This window comes from Thalassophryne amazonica, chromosome 9 (genome assembly GCF_902500255.1).
Source record: "Thalassophryne amazonica chromosome 9, fThaAma1.1, whole genome shotgun sequence".
Lineage (NCBI taxonomy): Eukaryota > Metazoa > Chordata > Actinopteri > Batrachoidiformes > Batrachoididae > Thalassophryne > Thalassophryne amazonica.
In genome coordinates this window covers 104,108,278-104,130,534 of record NC_047111.1, presented here as the reverse complement: position 1 = coordinate 104,130,534, position 22,257 = coordinate 104,108,278, and the positions used below count along the sequence as shown (strand labels likewise).

Here is a 22,257-nt window from a genome sequence, read left to right as displayed (position 1 = left end):
AGCACAAATTTCAAAAGCCGGCATCTGTGATGGTATGGGGGTGTGTTAGTGCCCATGGCATGGGCAGCTTACACATCTGTGATGGCACCATCAATGCTGAAAGGTACATCCAGGTTTTAGAGCAACACATGCTGCCATCCAAGCAACGTCTTTTTCAGGGACGTCCCTGCTTATTTCAGCAAGACAATGCCAAGCCACATTCTGCACGTGTTACAACAGCGTGGCTTCGTAGTAAAATAGTGCGGGTACTAGACTGGCCTGCCTGCAGTCCAGACCTGTCACCCATTGAAAATGTGTGGCGCATTATGAAGCGCAAAATATGACAACGGAGACCCCGGACTGTTGAACAACTGAAGTCGTACATCAAGCAACAATGGGAAAGAATTCCACCTACAAAGCTTCAACACTTAGTGTCCTCAGTTCCCAAACACTTATTGAGTGTTGTTAAAAGGAAAGGTGATGTAACACAGTGGTAAACATACCACTGTCACATCTCTTTTGAAATGTGTTGCAGGCAACCATTTCAAAATGAGCAAATATTTGCACAAAAACAATAAAGTTTATCAGTTTGAACATTAAATATCTTGTCTTTGTGGTGTGTTCAATTGAATATAGGTTGAAGAGGATTTGCAAATAATTGTATTGTGTTTTCATTTACATTTTACACAACGTCCCAACTTCATTGGAATTGGGGTTGTAATAATAGGGATTTTGCAAGGGCTCTTCTCATTTTCACTTAATCTGACAGTTCCCAAAATGAAATGTGACAAACTGCACTTTGATGCAATATTCTTTGAAGTTTGACGCTTTTGCCTATGCAGTGTCATTTTAAAAACGTGAATGTAATTTCAAAAATACTTGCCAGTGGATTTTTACCAAATGCAAAGAGTTTGGGTAACGAGTGACTGCTGCGTCTCATTTTAAAGAACAGGAATAACAGGAATTTGCTCTGATTTTCCCAGCGTGTGCAAGATTCTTTGTTGTTTTTGGAGGAGCTCATTATATAGCAGTCACTGCAAAGTTACATTGCCTTTTGGGGAAAAAATGGCACACCTGCTGATCATGTTTATGGAATTTTCTATTCAAAGCAGTCTGTCCACTTTTGTCATTTCAGATATCATTATAACGACGACAATATCCAGGCATGCCTGTGCAAACATTTGCACTTGGCTCTTTTCGCACACAGACTTGATGAAATCAGCTGACACAAACACTCCTGTGAATCGGCAGACATTTGTGTGTGCGCGCGTGCATCCGTGGGTTTGTCAGGGACTGAAGCATATTGAAGGAGAGACTCACAGTGGGAGAAGTGAGCAACAGATTTGCTGACCAGCATCTCCAGCTTGTTAAAATCACAAACAGGCTTGCGCATCCTTGTCAGAGAGAAAGGCCAGAAAAAAAAAAAAAAATAATAAAAAAAATATATATATATATATATATATATATATATATATAAAATACTGGCCTCACTCTTCGTGCTTGAAAAAGCTTATCCAGCAAGCTAAACAATCAGATATGCTCAGAGAAGACTCTCAGATCAAAGACGTTGCATTGTCTTTGAGTTTACTGAGGGACATGACTTGACTGTGAAACTGTGACACAAACAATACAGAATACAATGAATGTATACTCTTCAATGTAATTCACCAGCAAAATTCTTATCACAAAGGCTAAGGTAAGTATTTACCATATACACAATCGTCCTTGAACAATACACATGAACAAATATGCCATTAAAGTATTAAAGAAATGCTTTCCCAGACTAATTATTCAAGCTGGCTGCAACACAAAACAAATCTGTCTTATTTAGTTTTTCTGTAGATATTATCAGTTATCAAGTTGGTGGTTTTCTGAAGGGTGTAAAAAGCCATATTCATTGGTGAACAACTTGATAAGGATTTTATATACAGTGGTCCCTTGTTTAGCGCGGGAGTTACGATAGGCGAATTCCGCGAAGTAGTCAGCGTTATTTTTTACAATTATTATAGATGTTTTAAGGCTGTAAAACCCCTCACTACACACTTTATATACTTTTCTCAAACAGGCATTATTAACATTTTATCACTTTTCTCTTCTGTGTAAACACTCAACGTTCAAACCTTAGTACACTCAACGTTCAAACCTATAAATAATTATGATGGCTTTTAGAACTAACAAATTTAATTTTAACAATCAACCTACGAGGTTGGACACGTAAGAAATTATTAATAGTGACTCACCAGTATTTCACAGTTCCTCTGACCGCGCCTCTTCGTCGTGGCGCTGCTCCGCTGTCCAGATTGGCTGATTACTCGGGTGGTATGAAAAATATTACCCGTCCGTGAAAAGGGTGTATTGCTATTTATTCGTTAGTGTTTTATCCAATCATATTGGCATATTATTTATAGGTATATGATAAACATAAACATCAGTCTCTAGTTATGTCAAAACAAACAAATATCGCGTAACTTACTTATATGGCCTTCGATTGTTTCAAGAAACAGAAAAATATCCCTTCCACAGGACACGAGATGAGACTGCCTAGCAGTACTGGTCACGAGTTCTTTTTTCAGTAAATGAAACTGAAACTTACCTCAAAACGACAGCCACATTGTTATACTGTGCCACTAGATGGCAGTGTTTCACTAAGAACACATAGAAAAGACATTTATCTTCTAAAGCCGCGTTCACACCGCACGAGACGCGAGCGACGGCAGTGACAGGTTGCCATGTAATCCCTATCGAAGAACGCGTTGTGGCACCACAAAAGTTCAAGCCACACAACGCGACGCGATGGACGCAAATGAAGCGATTTTGAGCAATTGGCACGTTTGTGGTGTGATATCACGTCACGTTGCCCTCCTCCCCAAGTTGAAAAATCGGAACTTTTTTGTCTTGTTGCACCGTGATGACCAATCAGGGACTGGATATGTAGTTACGAGAAGATGTCTGGAGTTTATACTTGATGTGGACATGTCCTGTGTCTGGCAGCCAGCCTGTGAGCAGCAGGGGAGAGCAATGATGAGAGTTTGAGGGGAGAGCAAGAAGCACCGCAGCAGCAGCAGCTAGTTTTTTTTCACATGCGCGCGCGAACAAATTGTCCGTGAAGATCATTTTATTAACTACACAGATGTATGATAAAACAAATGGTGACTGGTTTATAACACAATGATGAGAGTTTGAGGGGAGAGACAGTGAGGAACTGCAGGGGCAGCCAGTTTTTTTTTTTTCTTTGTTTATATGTACGCAGAAGGCTTCTACCGCTCTGTATGCAGAGAGGTAGAAGTACCGCTGAAAGCGGCCGTCATCCAGATGCAGCTCCTGCATCAAATGATGAAACTCCCCAAATTGGGAACGTCTCATGAGGATATTGTGAACCCAGCAACAGCGCCGTAGGCGACGTTTGTCGGCTTTCCACAACAAATACAGCACAGCAACTCGCTCTGTGTGATCAAGGTCCGCCATGTTGACTCGACGGCGGATGGCAAAGAAGACATGGCACAGTCCATGATAAACGAGAGACCACTGTATATATATATATAGTTACGTTCTAAAAATAACCCGCGATAAGTGAAATCCGCAAAGTAGTCAGCGCTATTTTTTGCAATTATTATAGTTGTTTTAAGGCTGTAAAACCCCTCACTACACTATACACTTTTCTCAAACAGGCATTAACATTTTCTTACTTTTCTCTCCTGTGTAAACACTCTTTTTTCTTCTGGGCAAGAAGATTATAAACAGACACACGCAGAACTCCTTCACTCACTGCCTCCGGAGGTACGGATGAGGGACCCGCAAAGAATCCAAGTCCTCTCTCTGTGGCCACGGAGCTCTGCGGCTGCGGTCAACATCCTCATCAAAACAGCGAGCATAGTCTCTGGACCTGTTGCCAGATTTGGCGCAGCTCCGCACAGCAGATAGGAGGGCAGTGTGAGTGGCCCGCTGCTGCGTTTACCAAGCCCGAAGACTCAGTAAGCGCATCGGAGGCAGTGAGAGCAATCACGGTGATGCCGACCAGTGCCGCGACCAACCCACCTGATAAGGACACAGAACACAATGCGTTGTTTAAAAAAAAAAAAAGCATGCAAAATTGCACTAAAAAAAAATCTGCGAAACTGCGAGGCCACGAAAGGTGAACCACGTTATAGTGAGGGACCACTGTATGTATATATATATATATATATATATATATATATATATATATATACGAGGTCTGTTAGAAAACTATCCGACCTTTTTATTTTTTGCAAAAACCATATGGATTTGAATCACGTGTGATTGCATCAGCCAAGCTACAACCTTCGTGCGCATGCGTGAGTTTTTTCACACCTGTCGGTTGCGTCATCCGCTTCTCTTTCCATGACAAAAACTCCTGTAACAGTGGAATGTGCCGAAAAAGTGCGGATGTCCACATCTTCTGACATTTCTGTGGAAGTCAGACGACGTCCCGGATCAACAAAGCCTTCACTTTGGAAATGATCTGGTTGTTTCAGCGGGGTTTCAGCCTGTTGATCGGCGCTCGGAGTGCGCCGCGCTCTCAGCCGCTGTGGGCAGTCTTTAAACCGGCTGGAGCACTCCTTAATCTGTGTAATCCCCAGAAAATCATCCCTGAAAGCCACCTCAGTTTTCCGAATGGTGTCCACCTGGAGGTCTCTCACAGTTTCTGGAAAAATTTGATGCAGCAAAGCTCCAAATCGTTCAGACATTTTATTCGCAATAAAAATCCGACAAGAGGGGTGGACCACTGCTCACTCAAAGCCTGCTCACAGGCGAATGACGCAACCGACAGGCGTGAAAAAACTCACGCATGCGCACGAAGGTTCAAGCTTGGCTGATGCAATCACACGTGATTTAAATCCATATGGTTTTTGCCAAAAACAAAAAGGTACGATAGTTTTTGGACAGACCTCGTACATCAGTTTCTGCCTGAAGTACAACTGCAATTTATAATGTTATTTTTATATTTGCGCCACATTAGTGATTAAGAAGCAAAGTAGGCTCGTAACAAACCTCGTATATATATATATATATATATATATATATATATATATATATATATATATATATATATATATGGCAAATAATGAAATTCGGCACAATTTCACAAGACATGATTGACGTGTTGCATTGTCAGTGATAGGGTCACACTAATGTGGTTTTATGTTATTTCTTTATTTTTGTTCCATCCTTTGTAAGCTGCAAGCTTGTCTTGGTTCAAATGCTTCAACAAGGTTGCATTTACTGATAGATAAGTTATGCCATGGGCTATCGACTGCTGACCTCATGTGGCCCTTGTGCCACCAGTTTGAGATCACTGCTATACAAAAAAGACTTTGAATTAGAGGTGGGTGGTATAAACACTGTATGACTTTGCTCAACAGTATGGCTTTTGATGATATTGCAGTACTTGATAGAGCAGGCTTTACTAACATCATCTGAAAAAATAAAAACAGCATGTGATGCTTTAGACTCACGTTCAGTCTGTGAGACCTCCACCACAGGAGAAAATTTCACTGCATGTTCAAAATCCACTCCTGTTCACATAAGCAGTGAAAACAGCTGATGAGTGAGAGAACAGTGGTGGATAAGAGAACTGCAGTGTAAATGGATAAAGTGACAAATTGGCAAATCAGCGATGTTTGTTTCATGGCAGTTACGATTTAAAGCATAAATAAACATGGAAACACTGCAGCTTCTTACTGCTATCTTCTTGTGGCTGTGACATGTTTAAACATGTCTCCCCAAAGTAGGGCCTGGGGGCCGCACTTGGCCCGTATTGCTTATGTTTTGGCCCGCCACAGCAATTCAGCAGTGCTCTGAAAATGAATAAATTGCTCTTCGGCAGATTAAAGAGTAGTGGGTTTTTTATTATTATTAATTAATTAATTACATTTTTAATAAGAAGGAAATTTATTAAAAAAATTCATATGATCAAGCTTCCATCAAAAAACCTTATTTTTTAACATTTTCCTGGAATGTACTCTGGACACCATAGAGGTGGTAGGTGAGAGGAGGATGTTAGCTAAGCTGATATGAATATGGACAACCCCTCTCACCCCTTACATGAGACTGTGGGAGCCTTAAGTAGCTCCTTCAGTAATAGACTGCTGCACCCACGGTGCAAAACAGAACGTCTCCGCAGGTTATTCATTGCAACTGCAGTCAGACTGTATAATACCTCAAAATGTTTATAGCACCATAAAACTTGCTGTTTTTGCACTATTAACTACATCTACTTTCACCTTTTGTGCTTTATTATATGCACATCTGTGCAATTTATCCTGTGCAATAATTTTACCATATCTTATACTTATTTCATGTATTCTCCTAACATCAGTACCTATGTACTCACCAGCAAACATTGCAATATACTTTAGTCACCTTTCTTTAATATAATATTTCTTTTTTTAACCACTGTACAACTCTTGCTACTGCAACAAGTGATTTTCCTCAATGTGGGATCAATAAAGTTTATCTTATCTTATCTTAATATACAACACAACCCTCATAGGGTTGTATTGTATATGTTGGTTAGAATAAACTTTATTTTGGGATAAAAGTGCTTTTTATTTTTCGCTCTTACTGCAGGTGCACCAGATGTTTCGATTTGTTGTAGTTTTGCAAAAAAAATGAAATACTTTTGTATTATGTCCTCATAATACTATTAAAACTATACCAACAGCTGTCATGCAAATTAATATAAAATTATATATATATATACCTTGACATCCATGTTTCAGAACAATACTGTGATGTACAATTTTAGGCCATAGTGCTTTCGTTTCGTAACACATTTGTCATTCTCTGTCCTCACACAGTGCATAACCGATCATCCCCCGCAGATACGTGCACGCCTCCCAACCAAAAATCACGAGTGAAAAAGAAGATATCAAAGAGTGCAGCCTACAGAAGAGACATACAGGGAGGTAAGTTCGTGTCAACGTCATGTTGTGGTCCTTACAGCGACGTGACCGCTACTGTCCATCCTTCACTCGTTCACCTGTGCAAAAATTCAGCAAGAATTCACGATCAGACACATTTATAAAATGTTGGATTTTGCACATTTGTGTGATGCGTTCCAACATGTCAGCACAGATATGCAGAATATTCACAACTCGTGCAGCAGCTAAGAGAATATTTAGAGCAAAATCGTGCAAATGGTGGTACAAGCACCAAAGTTGGTACAGATACTCCTTAAACATTACTCTTTTGAAAAAAACAACTGGCCACTTGAATTTTCAATAGGCGGCCAGGTAGGGGTCAATTGAAGAATTACACAGGGGTCAAAATTAAAAATGCTCAAATCATTTTGAAAACTACACCACATTATTTGTCTGATCATAAAGATTCCAAAAAGGTATAGTTTGGACTATCTATGACCGAATGATCAGGAGTTATGGGGTAAAAACAGCAAAAAATGGTGACAACAGTCAATGTCAGTTTGTACAGGAGTCAAAAGTTAAAGTTGCTCCAATTTTGGTAAAAAATGATGCAAATTATTAGTTGAGTTATCAGGGCTTTAAAAAGGAATAGTTTGGACCATGTATCATGCTTTGTTATCATGTTACAGGGTAACTTATGTCATGTCATAGAATCCAATGGACATTGAGCTTGTTTTACCTTTACTTTGGAGACCAAACATTCAACACATCAAAACTATTCCATTTATTAATCCTATTAGCTCAACCAATAATTTGCATCACTTTTTACCAAAATTGAAGGAACTTTAACTTTTGACCCCTGTACAAACTGAAACTAACCTTTGTCACCATTTTTGCTGTTTTTACCCCATAACTACTGATCATTCGGGCATAGATAGTCCAAACTATACCTTTTTGGAATCTTTATGATCAGACAAATAATGTGGTATAGTTTTCAAAATGATTTGAGCATTTTTAATTTTGACCCCTGTGTAATTCTTCTTCAGTCGTTTTTTTCAAAAGAGTAATGTCTAAGGAGTATTTGTACCAACTTTGGTGCTTGTATCACCATTTGCACGATTGTTTCAGTTATCTGCTGCACTAAACTGGTAATGTGAGTCTGCGGTTACTGATGGTGTGTTTCTGTGCGGGATGCCGATATGTTTATCAGATGATGGCTTCCCAAACAGGGCAGAAATGATCATCTAATGTTGTACTGCACAGTGAATCCAATAACCTGCAGAGTAGTTAAACACCATGCGACTGCACACGAGACACAGTCAGAAGAGTTCTTTTGAACAAGGAGAAATACTAAAGTCATAGAATCAGGGTTTATTTGAATATATCCATGTTTATCTGAAGGACAGCAACACGTTAACTAGTCTCCTGGGTTCGCTGTTATGCTCGGGAAAACAAAGTGCTCTCATTACACTGTGCATCTCTTATATAATAACACACAGCAGTAAAATTAGGCAGCAAAACAACACAAACTGACTTTAGATTGTCAGGCGTCACAAAAAGCAGTTATGGCTTTTGCATGCAGTCCAATAAATTAAGTATATTTTTAATTATTTGACCAAATGCCTGTCTTCTGTTTCCCAGACATCCATCTGCTGTAATCATTTTATTCAAATTTCTCCCCCACTCTCCATTTAGACTTGCCTCCTCCTCCAGAGCCGCCCCCAGAGGAGGACAGGCTGCAGGGTTCGCTGGGCTCCACGGAGATCAGCAGTGTCCCAAATGGAACTTCATCCTCGCTGGAGAGGAGCGAACACGTGAGCTGTAACCACCAAAGGAAGGGTTCAGCACAGAGACATGCAGACAGTAAGAAAGTCGTCTGCACCGTCTCATGTTGCAGGTGGTGTTTCATTCAAAAATGGCATATTTTACAAAAGCACATTTATCTGTAAACACCAGCACACGACACACCTCATATTAACGTGTTAGTTTACATAGAATGAATCATCCAATCACTGTGAGCAGAGGCACATTTTACCCAGAATGCCATCTGTCTGTGTTTTTTACAAAATTTCAGAATTAGTGCATTATTCAACATTAAAAGATATATGTTATATCTTAACTTTGCACAAATGACAGAATTGACATTAATGGAGTTATTTTATCAGTATTTATTTTATTTATGCACCAAACCATAACTCAGCATTGCTTTATTTTCCAAGACCTCCACCTGACAGCAGTGCTGTGATTGGATAGAGAGCTGAGCTGTGTGGTTCCGCTCAGTTGCGTCTGTGCTGGAAGCCATGTAGTAAACAGAAGCTTCTAGCAGGGGGCAGGATGCTCAAGGACAGAAGTGCTGACTCATTGTTTGGGTTTGTTGTTGCTTTTGATGCTTCCAAAAGCGATTGTGGTGTTAAAACTCAAAATCAGCTTGTTAGTACTTGTAAGTGTACCGGAGACAATACTGGAATTTGTCAGTTATCTGTAAGTTCCGATACATTTTTGGGGGGGGTTTTCGTTTTATCTTTATCAAAGATAACTTTTCAGTTATCTTTATCGATTGAAGTCTTTATCGAATCTTTATCGAAGTTAATTTTTTGGTTATCTGTACCCACTACTGACAGTATGTTTGTGTTTAAACTGAGCGCCAGTGTCATGTCATTGTGGTCACAGTGTGCAAAGGTGCAAAATGTATGGAACCAAAATTATAGGGTAAATGAAACAAAATGGCAAATGGGAATAATGATCCATATAACATGACATACAAACCACCAATCAAATGACAACAATCTATTTAGGCGCTTTTCATATATATGTCTATAATATATCAAATACATGTCATGCAGCATTCAGTCAACAATTAATACTGAATTGGACCTTTCCCATCTGTCTTTCTTGTGTGGGTGGAGCCTAGCTTTCAGTAATGGCCCTGGCCAACATGCACACAGTGAATTGTCGTTTCATTTACGGATGCTTTGTTGTACTATTTGTCCAGGAAAAGCATCACTGTAAACATCTTCTCTCCTTCTCGGCTTTACCAGGTGAGGAGATGTTGATGTACGGTAACAAGGCAAGTTACCTGTCCAGGAGTCAGATGTCCAGTAACTGCTCGACCACTGGAAGCTCCTCATCCAGAGGCTCCACGGGCTCCCGGGGACTCAACTCAGCCAGGAAACACGAGGTGAGCTCTGTACTTCCTTTCAGCTGATTAATCTTCACCGTTGTCTTTTCATTAATTTTGTTCTTGAGCGCAAATGAGGGTTTTAGTCAAAAGTTAATAAGAGTCCACTTTTCCTGACAGTAAGCAAAGTCATCGTGTTGGCTGATGGCCGTCCCTCCACTTCTGCACATTTGCTGGAAAATAGGTTGACCATCTCAAAGCTTGCAGGATATCTTTGGGCAGGTTAGCAACAAAACCTGTTGGTTTTAATTGAATATGACTAAAGATCGTGAGTCGAAGTCCCTCTAAGTATTTAACAATAGTAAAAAACAAAACAATACTTGTATGATCACTTCACCTGTACATACCAGATAGGTAACATGTATGTTAGCTAGCCCAAAGAATTCTATTGATTAGTACTCTGAAGATCAAAAGTCAATCTCATCAGCATTTTTTAACCTATCCAATATTTACCAGGCCAGTATGAAATATACAAGAGCACAGGAGAGTATAACTGGAATTAAAGAATCTAACTTTTACAAAATATGTGAGAAACATATTAGATTTCTACAGAAATGAGCTGTTTCAGAGTGTTTTACACCATCTTCGTGTATTGTGTTTTCAGCGAGCTGCCAGCTGACATCACACTGCTTTTCTTTACTCAGATTGGCAGTCGCTGTGTCCTTCCCAGCATCCCTCGTGCAGATCGGTGGAAGCCACAGCGTGATCTGACATCACTACAAATATAGTTTATGCCATTTGAATGCTTGAAATTCTCACCTACAGGGGGAGAAATTCTAAAATGTTTCCAAACATTGCAAACTTTGATCATATTAGCAATAAAATATTATGAATCCCTTATTTAAATGCTAAGGAATAAAATTATAGTGCTGCCAAAGGAAATTATTTTTCTGACTTAAATCTTAAAAAAAACCCAGAGGCCGTATGGCTTTAAACAATGGATTGGTTTCATTGTTTAAGTTATTTTTTAAAAAAGAAGGAAAGCAAAATGTTATTTGTTCATCCCTTTTTTTTTCTTGAACTGAAAAATACTCTGATCTGTGACTTAATACTGTGATACCATCTGAACTGTGCATTTTGTGAATAAACTAAAAGGAGTGTTCCTGTTCCTGTGGTACGTTTGTCCTCCATCAGAGCTCATGCCCCTCCAGCTTTTCACTAAAACTTTTTGACTCTTGTTCAAGGTTTTTATTTTTGTTCTTGGACCATATGGTTCATTTTGGCTTGATCTCTGTATAGAAATTAGTCCACATTTAGCTTTACAAACCACAACTTATTCTGTGTCACGCTGTTTGGTTCTGTGCATTATTAACATCATTTTTCTGATTCTGAAAAATATTTTTTCTAATGCGTTTGAATTCCCAACACAAATCCAGCACAAGTCAAATGTGAAAACACTTGTCAGCATGTCATCCTAAAATGTATCCAGACAGCATTTAATTGCACTTTAACTCTGCGATGGTGATTTGGGAGAATAATGTTGCAAACAGATGCCTTGTTCACAGTCATAGATGTTACATCATTTGCACTGTTTTATTGAAACATCTCTGCTTCTGCTCCACAAAAGTCACATGAGTAAATCTCTCATTACCACCTGATCAGGCTTTACAGTGACTCTTTGTGGCGTGCACTTCAAGGTGTGAGTGTTCTTTCAGAAGCTCCCCCCTGGAGAGGCCCTGGTGAGGAGCCGCTGTGGTTTTACAGCAGAATGAGCAGCGTCACCTGAACGAAAAGCTCTGTGGGATTTGGTGCTAGTGAGGGAACGCACTGTTTGACAAATCCCTCGGGGTTAAAGTGTTTGTTTTCTTTCTCCAATTATAATGTAAAAGAAGAAAGTTGTGCAAGAACCGTTACAAGAAACACAATCACATCTGCAATCAGTATCCTACGTTTGTATGGTTTGAGTTATCACATTAACAGTCTGGAGTAATTTAGAGGATATGTGTCCAGGGAAAAGGTTGACCCAAATTCTCCAAAGTTTGGGTTAACCACTGTTTCGGTTAGATACTGTTACGTCAGCTTGGTGCATTTGACCACTGATGGGAGATATGAAAGAAAATACTGTGGCTAACTGCAACTGCTAGGATGAATGCTGTATTTTCCAGAGTATAAGTCGCATGTTTTTTTTTTTTTAACTTGTTTGGGAGCCCTGCAACTTATACACCAAAAAAGTCACACATTTGTTATTAATAACAACAATAAGAAACAATAAGAAGAATCACTGTAATGACTATTTACATAGGAATTTCCCAGCAATCGAAGCACTAAACAAAGTAAACTCTATTAAGAAAAGAATAAGTGTCAATAATAAAAAGTACACTTCAAAAAATGGCTGAAAAAGGTGCAGAGAATATAAGTTATATTGAAAATGACAGAAAAATATGGTCCTAAAACAAATAGAAGTGAGATCAGAGTCCTTATCAAACATCTGACAAAACTTTGGAAATGGTAAATGGACTGCATTTGTAAAGCGCGTTTATGGTCAAAGCATTTGAAGGTGCATTGACACTGTGACAGATTGAGTTAACTGATTAGAGTGAATTTAAATAATTTGTCTGGTGGTAAAAATCACTTAATCCATTGATCTCCAGTGGATTTGGTGATCTGATGGAACGAATGTGTAACCATCAAATGCGGGCACGCAGCGCATCCTGACATAAACACAAGAGAAACAGATAACGCACAGACAAAACTAACGTCTACCAGAAGAAGAAGATAACAAACAAGTACAGGATAAAACGGTAAACAAACATGCAACCATTGGCGAAGCTCTCCTTCTGATGTCCACTTAAAGTTTTGAGTATGCACAAAACTTTCCAACAGACTCACTGGACATCACCTGACAAAGAATGCATTTCATGAATGAGAAAAGGATTTGTAACGGGCAAAAATGGATATCAAAATTTAATTTCTCATACATTTCTTTAGTCCGTCACAGTGTGACAGCTGCTTTACAGTGATGTCTCACATGCACCCCCAAACACACCAATGTCAGGGTGCTACCATGCAAAGCGCTTACTACACACCATGAGCAACTTGACATTAAAGACCTTGTCCAAGGGCTCTGAGTGATTTTCTGGTCTGATGGAGATTTGAACTGAGGATCCTTTAACCACTTGACTATCAGCTCCCCTTTCCTTAAAAAAAAAAAGCCTGAGTAAGTAGGCTTCAGATTTTAAAGGCTCATAACTATAAACTGATCAACTAAAGTGTCACTCGTGTGCACGTGCAGTGGGATGCCTGGAGAGCATTTTTACACACGATTAAGAGGGCAGCATTCTTCTTTGGGCAGCCTCAGATTGTCCAACTTAAACCCAGACTCACTGTGAGCTCCAGACCCCTGCACTGATTGGTCAGCTGGTGTCTTTTTTTCTTCTCCTTCTTCTTCCAGGATCATGTTGAACTTTAGTCAAATTATTGTAAATGTACAAGACAGCAGTAAAGACAATTTGATCTCAGAAAAGAGAAGCGTAACAGATCCTTTCTCAAAGAATAAGTGTGCTTTTAGGAGAAAACTGAATTTAAAAGTTTACGATTACATCTTACAAGCACATGCTGCAGCTGCGTTGATGTTCCTTCTTTTAAGGTTTTATTGTGGTAACTTGAAGCTTTAGCATTTTGTGGAGAAGGAAGAGATGGCTCCGCCACGGGTCAGTGCACGACGACCTTGGCACACCACTGACATGGAAATGTAGCAAAGAACCTTTTCAAGGCGACACGCACACTTTCACAATTGCCCTCTTCACCCTCTCACCCCCTACGGAGTGGTAACCCCTCCTAACTGACCCTTACTGACCTCTCCACACCTCGCTGGAGACTTGAAAGCACGATCTGCTCTCAGGAGTTTATTCCGCAGGAAGTCCATATTGGGTTACTGCTTCTTCCTGCGGTGACTTCAGTTTGTGCCCCCCGACCCTGCTGGTCAGTCCAGGATGGGAATGTTCCCATCAGACAGGAAGGAATCAAATGTTTAACTACTCAAACAACTCCATTAATACCCAACCTTTTGCTAATTGATCCCTCTCTGGCCTTAAAATCTTCTCTTAAAATGTGATTGAAAGCCGTTCATTATGTCTTCAACTCATTAGTAAAAATTCTAACAAGCAAACAGGGTGGCGACAAAACCTGCAACTACGAAGTGACAGTTAATTACCAAATTGCACATCATTCCACCAAGTTAAATGTTTCCAACAATCCTGCTGAAGAGACAAAAGCTAAGTGCTTGGTGACAACCACCCAGGCAGATAAGCAGTAGATCTCCACTAAACTAACTGTCTACTGCAGCCAGGTGAAGCCAGGGTATTTCCTTGACCTTTTCCAGCTGGTAGCATCCTCAGCCATCTGGATTATGACCAGAGAAATGCACCACATGGCCATGTCATAGCTGAAGTAAACTTTAGTTTGACACAATGTCATTCTGGTGGTACCCAAGGATCCTCCTAAGAGATCTAATACTAAAGACATCCAGTCGTTGCTTTTTAAAGAGAGGGTGCAGGTTTTCCTTGCAGCCACTGACTCCAGCAGGTGATTTCACTGATTAACATCACTTTGAGCAGCTGGGATGAGTTCATCACTGAAATCACTTGCTGGAGTCAGTGGCTGCAAGGAAAATCTGCACCACTGGTTTAAACTCAGTGCTCAAAACGGCACTCGACATGATTGCACCACCTGTGTTGAAACCGCGCTCCCCCAAATCGCAGTCACCTTGGTTCAATGATTACCTGCGTGACCTCAAGCATAAAGCAAGAGGTCTAGAACGGAAATGGCATCGTTCAAAATTAGAAGTATTCCACCTTGCATGGCTTGATGCTATCTTAGACTATAAGCATGCACTATTGGCTACAAAGCGGACCTATTACTCTGATTTGATCGACAAAAACAAGCATAACTCAAAGTTCTTGTTCAACACGGTGGCAACACTTATTCATGGACAACCACCTGTAGTTCACTCTCCTTTTACAGCACAAGATTTCCTGGATTACTTTGAGAAGAAAATAGATAACATTAGGTTGAACATATCCCACCATGTCTTAACCCAGCCACTACACCCTGCTATTGAGGTGGGCGCCACTACTGAGGTATTACCTAGATTTACAGAATTTGATGGTATCTCTCTAGACATGCTGACGAAACCCGTAACATCAACAAAAAGCACAACCTGTTTATTTGATCCTATACCAACAAAACTGTTTAAGGACCTGTGGCCCACTCTTGAGCCGATTGTGCTGGAAATTATTAATCTTTCTTTAACTTCTGGATCTGTTCCTAAACGTTTCAAATATGCAGTGATTAAACCATTACTTAACAAACCTAATCTTGACCCTAGTGTATTGAAAAACTATCAGCCGATATCAAATCTATCATTTTGCTCAAAAATTCTGAAAAAAGTGGTGTCACGGCAGCTTGTAGACTATCTTACTGAGAATAATCTCTTTGAGCCGCTGCAGTCTGCTTTTAGAAAATATCATTCCACAGAAACGGCTCTCACTAAAGTGGTGAATGATCTTCTGCTTACAATGGATTCGGACACCACTATGGTTCTGTTGCTGTTAGATCTCAGTGCTGCATTTGATACAGTGGATCATCATATTCTACTTGATAGGCTTGAAAATCATTTTGGGATTACTGGGAGTGCCCTTGCATGGCTGACGTCATACTTGACCAGTCGTTCTCACTGTGTTTTGTACAGTAACACTACCTCTAACCTTAGTGACATGAAATTTGGGGTTCCTCAGGGGTCTGTCTTAGGCCCCCTGCTTTTCTCCCTTTATATAGCACCCCTTGGGCACATATTGCGGCATTTTGGGATTACCTTTCACTGCTATGCAGATGATACTCAGTTATACGAGGTCTGTGATGAAAAAAGCGGTCCTTTTTATTTTTTTCAAAAAATAAATGGATTTGATTCATATGTTTTTACGTCAGACAAGCTTGAAGCCTCGTGCGCATGTGTGAGTTTTTTTCACGCGTCGGTGACGTCATTCGCCTGTGGGCAGGCCTTGAGTGAGGAGTGCTCCACCCCGCCCGTCGGAATCTCTTTGTCTCTTTTGCCGCTGCGGACGGCGCGTGTTGCTTTATCAAGATTTTTTCTGGACCTGTGAGAGATATCCGAGTGGACACTATTCGAGAAATTAAGCTGGTTTTCGGTGAAAAGTTTAACGGCTGATGAGAGATTATGGGGTGTTTCTGTCGCTGTAAGGACTTCCCACGGAGCGGGACATCGCGCAGCGCTTCCAGGCACCGTCATTGGCCTGTTTCGACCTGAAAACATTCTCATTTAAGGCTTAATTCACCCAGGACGTCATGAGAGAACAGAGAACATTCAGAACAGGCCGGCATGAGGACTTTATGCGGACATTCCACTGTTTAAGGACATTTTGTAATGAAAGACGTGCGCGCAAATTCAGATTCGCCGAGTCATCACGGAAACGACTCGGCGAATCTGTGTGCGCCGCGACAGGAAAAACACCTCTGTGTTGAAAACCATCTGTAAAATTCAGGCGGCTTTTGATGGCTTTCAACAAGTGAGTAACTGAGAAATTGTTTAACAGCTTGCGCATGTTCCAACTTGCCCGTTAAGGTTTCCAACGGAGGTGTTTTTCCTGTCACGACCCCCCGCGGTCGGGTCCGGCCCGACATGCGACTCTGCCCACATGTTCTTTCATTACAAAATGTCCGTTAACAATGGAATGTACGAATAAACTCCTCATGCCGACTTCTTCTGAAAGTTCTCTGTTCTATGACGACTTACTGGGTCAACAGAGCCTGAAATGTGGAAGTTTTCAACTTGAAATGGCAAGACGCTGCCACCTCGAAGCGCAGATCACCGTCAGGCGCCGTGGGCCATCCTTAAAGCGACACTACCAGACCAAAATCCCTCATCAGCCGTTAAAATTTTTACCGAAAACCAGCTGAATTTATCGAATGGTGTCCACTCAGTTGTGCCTTACAGTTTTTGAAAACATTTTTATCAAACAAAGCAGCAGTCTCTGAGCCATTCCTAAACAATGAAAAAAACGACGAGAGGATGGGCCACTCCTCACTCAAAGACTGCCCACAGGCAAATGACGTAACCGACAGGCGTGAAAAAACTCTCGCATGCCCACGAGGGTTCAAGCATGTCTGATGTAATCACACGTGATTCAAATCCATATGGTTTTTGAAAAAAATAATAAGGTCCGTTACTTTTATCACAGACCTCGTATATGCCGATAACTGCTGGTAATCTCATGCACATAAAATCCTTAGAAGATTGCCTTGCATCAGTGAGAAGTTGGATGTCTAGAAACTTCCTACTTTTAAACTCTGAAAAGACTAAAATGATGGTTCTTGGTCCAGTGAGACATCGGCATCCCAGTTAACACTCAGCCTAGGCTCGTGTGTCATACATCACACTGACAAAGTGAGGAACCTTGGGGTAATTTTTGATCCTTCGTTGTCCTTTGGTCTCCATATTAGAAATATTACTAGGACTGCTTTCTTCCACCTAGCTAAGATTCATCCCATCCTGTCTATGGTTGATGCTGAGACCCTGATCCATGTGTTCATCTCTTCTAGATTGGACTACTGCAATGTTCTATTTTCTGGTTTACCGCAGTCTAGCATTAGGGGTCTCCAATTGGTTCAGAATGCTGCAGCCAGACTTTTGACACGAAGCAGAAAGTTTGACCACATTACACCCACTTTGGTGTCTCTTCACTGGCTTCCTGTCCCAGTGAGATCAGATTTTAAGATTCTGCTACTAACCTATAAAATTATTCATGGACTGGCACCTCCCTACCCAGCTGACTTAATTAAACCTTACATACCGGCCCCGGCTTTACGTTCTCAGGGTGCAGGACTACTTTGTGTCCCTAAGGTGAATAAGAAGTCTGCGGGTCACAGAGCTTTCTCTTATCGTGCCCCTGTTCTGTGGAATGATCTCCCTGCATCAATAAAACAATCAGATTCTGTGGAGACTTTCAAGTCCAGACTTAAGACGCACTTATTTTCCCTTTCATATGGCTAGCATACTGGTGCAGTTTTGTTTTACGCTTTTTACTATTTTAATTCATGTTATTAGTAATTGAAGTGGGCTGCGGCCTCAACTTCACCTAAATTCTGGGTCTTTTAGTGAAGCTTAGGGCTAGTGGCTGGCGATCACCTTAGTATTTCTTCTGTTTTTGTTGTTGATTAATGCTGGCAAATTATACAGTATTTTTTGTCTTTCTGATGCCTGATTCTATTTTTTCTCTGTTTAAGGTGCAGCTCCATCCAGAGATGGGAGTTGTATTCGTGTTGGTGATCCTCCTGTCCTGTGCACCAACAGCAATTCTTGTATATTCGTCCGTGAATTGTTCTGTGAATTATTTCTGTAATTTATGTTTGTAGCATGGCCCAAGCAGAGGGTCACCCCTTTGAGTCTGGTCTGCTTGAGGTTTCTTCCTCAGAGGGAGTTTTTCCTTACCACTGTTGCTGTGGGGGTTGGTAAGGTTAGACCTTACCTGTGTGAAGCACCTTGAGGCAACTCTGTTGTGATTTGGCGCTATATAAAGGAAATAAATTGAAATTGAATTAAATTAAAAATTGTGTTCTGCTGCAAGGCATCCCCAAACACCTCTCTCCAGCAATCTCAGACTCCATAAGCTCTTCCCAGGGGTCTCTGGGTCTCAGACATGGACACGTTTTCAAACTGTAACCTCCCATGATGCATTGAGGGGTGGCAGTAGCTCAGTTGGTAGAGAGAGCCAGTTCGAATCAGACTCCAAACCAGACAAAAATCTGTATATTGCCGTTGTGTCCTTGGGCAGGACACATAACCCGCCTTGAATGTGTATGAATGAGGTGGTGGTGAGAGGGGCCATAGGTGCAAAATGGCAGCCACGCTTCTATCACTTTGCCTGTGGCCAGCTGTGGCTACACTAGTAGCTTACCACCACCAGTGTGTGAATGAATAATGCAACTTGTAAAGAGCTTTGGGTGTCTTGAAAAGCACTCTATAAATCAAAGTCATTATTATTATATCCACGAAAGTGAGAATTCTGAAACCATCAAGTCCCAGCTTTCCCCAAAACACACAGCTGGTGAACAGCTTAATTTTCAGGCGTGGCAATAAACGCCTCGTGTGGACAGAAGGCCAAACAGGGAGTGGGGGGAAGTATTTACAATTGAATGTGGCTTAATGTGAACGAGGTCTTAAAATAAATCCAAAGGAGGTGGAATGACTGTTGGATAAGTAGGGCTTAGTGTCAGAAGGTCGGTAGTTCAGATCCCTGAAAGGGCCGTGGAAATAAGCTTATGCTGTCGTCTGTCACTGACTGTCTCTTATGTTACAAAGACCACACACCGCATCTAACAATGGGACTTTAGATGGCGCTGTTGTGCAAAGCTGCTCTGGAGTTTTCAACTCTGGTAGATCGCAGAGGGAAACTCACTCTCAAACCCCCACAAAAAAGAAATAATCCACACAAAGTCTTCAGGCTTCAGGCACAAGTCTGCAAACAGAATTGTCAGAATGGTACAAACCTGCCCCTCAAATACATAAATGACTTTGTCGGCCTGATTGTGTGAGAAAACAAGTGATTTTTGTTTCTAATGTTAGGAATTATTATGTCTCTTATTAGGACACGAGATAAGGACGCCACAGATTCCACCACCTCTGATGCCTCCATCATCTTTCCACAACTGACACGATGAAGCTGAATTAAAGCAAAAGTTTTCAAGATGCCAGACTGTGTACCATTGCTGTGAAAGACACAACAGACATTACATTTAAGATTTTTTCTTTTCTTTTTTTTTGTATTATGATTATTTATGAGCTCTTGAGTTGACTCTCCAATCTGATTTGTAAATACCTGTGTCTGTACTGTTCCTTTGTGGGCTCTCGATACATGGGGAAAAGACGTATATTGTATTTATGAGGATTAAAAGTCAAATGTTTAAAAAAAAAAACCTGTAATTATTAAAAAGCTTGTGTCTTCTTGAATGTGCCAACTTTTTTGTCAAAATGTATACTTTTCAGAAAAAAACATTACTGTTGCACTCTTGTTGTGATGACAAAAGCAACAGAAAATATGAAGCACAAAGTGTGTTTGTTGGTTGAGAGGGGTGGTCGGAAACGCCAAACTGAGAGGGTTCTTGCTCCCGGGAGGACTTTGGCTGGAGCGCTTACCCACAGAGAGGGATCCCTAAACCGGTGTAGTCCACGAAGAATGTCAGACTTTTCTACATTTTCTTTGGTTTCAAGTGTGCCAGCAGACCGATGGGATTTCAGAATGTTCGATTGTAACCTTCCCACTGCTTCTGTTGTCCCTCCCCTTGTTTGTCTGAGGGTCTGTTTGCTGCAGTTGTGCGCTAAAATTTGCATATACTCCTTTGAAAACATAATGTCTGTGGCCGACTCTTTTGTACTCTTGATGTTTTGTAAAAGTACAATAAAATAAATTTCCTGAACTAAAGCTTTTCTTGGAGCAGTTAAGTTTTAAAACTGTTGACACAGTTTTTTAATATAACGAGCTCACAACCTAGAGCCTTTTCCTCAGTGCGTATAGTCATCAAATCAAAATCAAATCAATTTTATTTATATAGCGCCAAATCACAACAAACAGTTGCCCCAAGGTGCTTTATATTGTAAGGCAAGGCCATACAATAATTACGGAAAAACCCCAACGGTCAAAACGACCCCCTGTGAGCAAGCACTTGGCGACAGTGGGAAGGAAAAACTCCCTTTTAACAGGAAGAAACCTCCAGCAGAACCAGGCTCAGGGAGGGGCAGTCCTCTGCTGGGACTGGTTGGGGCTGAGGGAGAGAACCAGGAAAAAGACATGCTGTGGAGGGGAGCAGAGATCATTCACTAATGATTAAATGCAGAGTGGTGCATACAGAGCAAAAAGAGAAAGAAACACTTAGTGCATCATGGGAACCCCCCAGCAGTCTAAGTCTATAGCAGCATAAATAAGGGATGGTTCAAGGTCACCTGATCCAGCCCTAACTATAAGCTTTAGCAAAAAGGAAAGTTTTAAGCCTAATCTTAAAAGTAGAGAGGGTGTCTGTCTCCCTGATCTGAAATGGGAGCTGGTTCCACAGGAGAGGAGCCTGAAAGCTGAAGGCTCTGCCTCCCATTCTACTCTTACAAACCCTAGGAACTACAAGTAAGCCTGCAGTCTGAGAGCGAAGCGCTATATTGGGGTGATATGATACTATGAGGTCCATAAGATAAGATGGGACCATCCTCTTGGTCTTCTCCAGCCACTGAGGTCTTAAACACTGAGGGACCTGTGTGTTCTTGACAGTTTCTTATCGTTTGCTTAGTTTTTGTAACGTTAGCCTTTCGTTTGACCTTGTTCAACCAGCTGAATGTTTTCACGCAGTACAAAAGCTGGTTTTTGAGCGCTTTTGTGGAAGAGCTGCAGCAACTCTGCGACGGTGCTGGTGTGTGTGCAGTGTGGGGCTTCTGCCACTGCGTGTGATGTGGCGAGAGCTGCCGGTCATGCTGTGGTGCTGGCCTGCCAGGAAGAAATTGTCGGCCCCTCCACCAGCGCACGGCAGCCTGTGATCGTGTTGGCCAGTGCTGCGCACATGAGGAGAGTTGCTGCACCTCACCCTATCTCTAAGGGAGCGCCCAGCCACCCTGCGGAGGAAACTCATCTCGGCCGCTTGTACTCGCGATCTCGTTCTTTCGGTCATGAGCCAAATCTCATGACCATAGGTGAGGATCAGAACGTAGATCGATCGGTAAATCGAGAGCTTTGCCCCCCTACTCAGCTCTCTCTTCACCACGACGGTCCGATACAGCGACCGCATCACTGCAGATGCTGCACCGATCCGTCTATCGATCTCACGCTCCATCCGTCCCTCACTCGTGAACAAGACCCCGAGATACTTAAACTCCTCCACTTGAGGCAAGGACACTCCACCGACCTGAAGAGGGCAAAGCACCTTTTTCCAGTCAAGAACCATGGCCTCGGATTTGGAGGTGCTGATTTTCATCCCGGACACTTCACACTTGGCTGCAAACTGCCCCAGTGCACGCTGAAGGTCCTGATTTGACGAAGCCAAATGGGTTCACCACCTGCAGAGGGGGCCATGGGGTCGGGTGCAGAGAGGATTGGGTGGCGGTTCAGGGCGGGTGACCTGGCGGCCCGGTCCATGCTCACAGCCCCTGGCTGTTGGGACGTGGAATGTCACCTTGCTAGGGGGGAAGGACCCTGAGCTTGTGCGGGAGGTTGAGAGATACCGACT

The 22,257-nt window shown here is 41.6% G+C and overlaps 1 protein-coding gene across 5 annotated transcripts in view; it reads left to right on the top strand.

The window, feature by feature from the left end:
- Positions 1-20,469, top strand: part of robo3 (roundabout, axon guidance receptor, homolog 3 (Drosophila)) — a 539,598-nt gene extending 519,129 nt beyond the window's left edge. For all 5 annotated transcript variants that reach the window (XM_034178891.1, XM_034178888.1, XM_034178890.1 and 2 more), the window contains 4 exons: positions 6,798-6,905; positions 8,556-8,723; positions 9,899-10,038; positions 19,641-20,469. In XM_034178891.1, the coding sequence (XP_034034782.1) occupies positions 6,798-6,905; positions 8,556-8,723; positions 9,899-10,038; positions 19,641-19,652 (428 nt within the window). In that variant the 3' untranslated portion in view covers positions 19,653-20,469. The remainder of the gene's footprint in view (positions 1-6,797; positions 6,906-8,555; positions 8,724-9,898; positions 10,039-19,640) is intronic.
- The last annotated feature ends 1,788 nt before the right edge of the window (positions 20,470-22,257 follow it).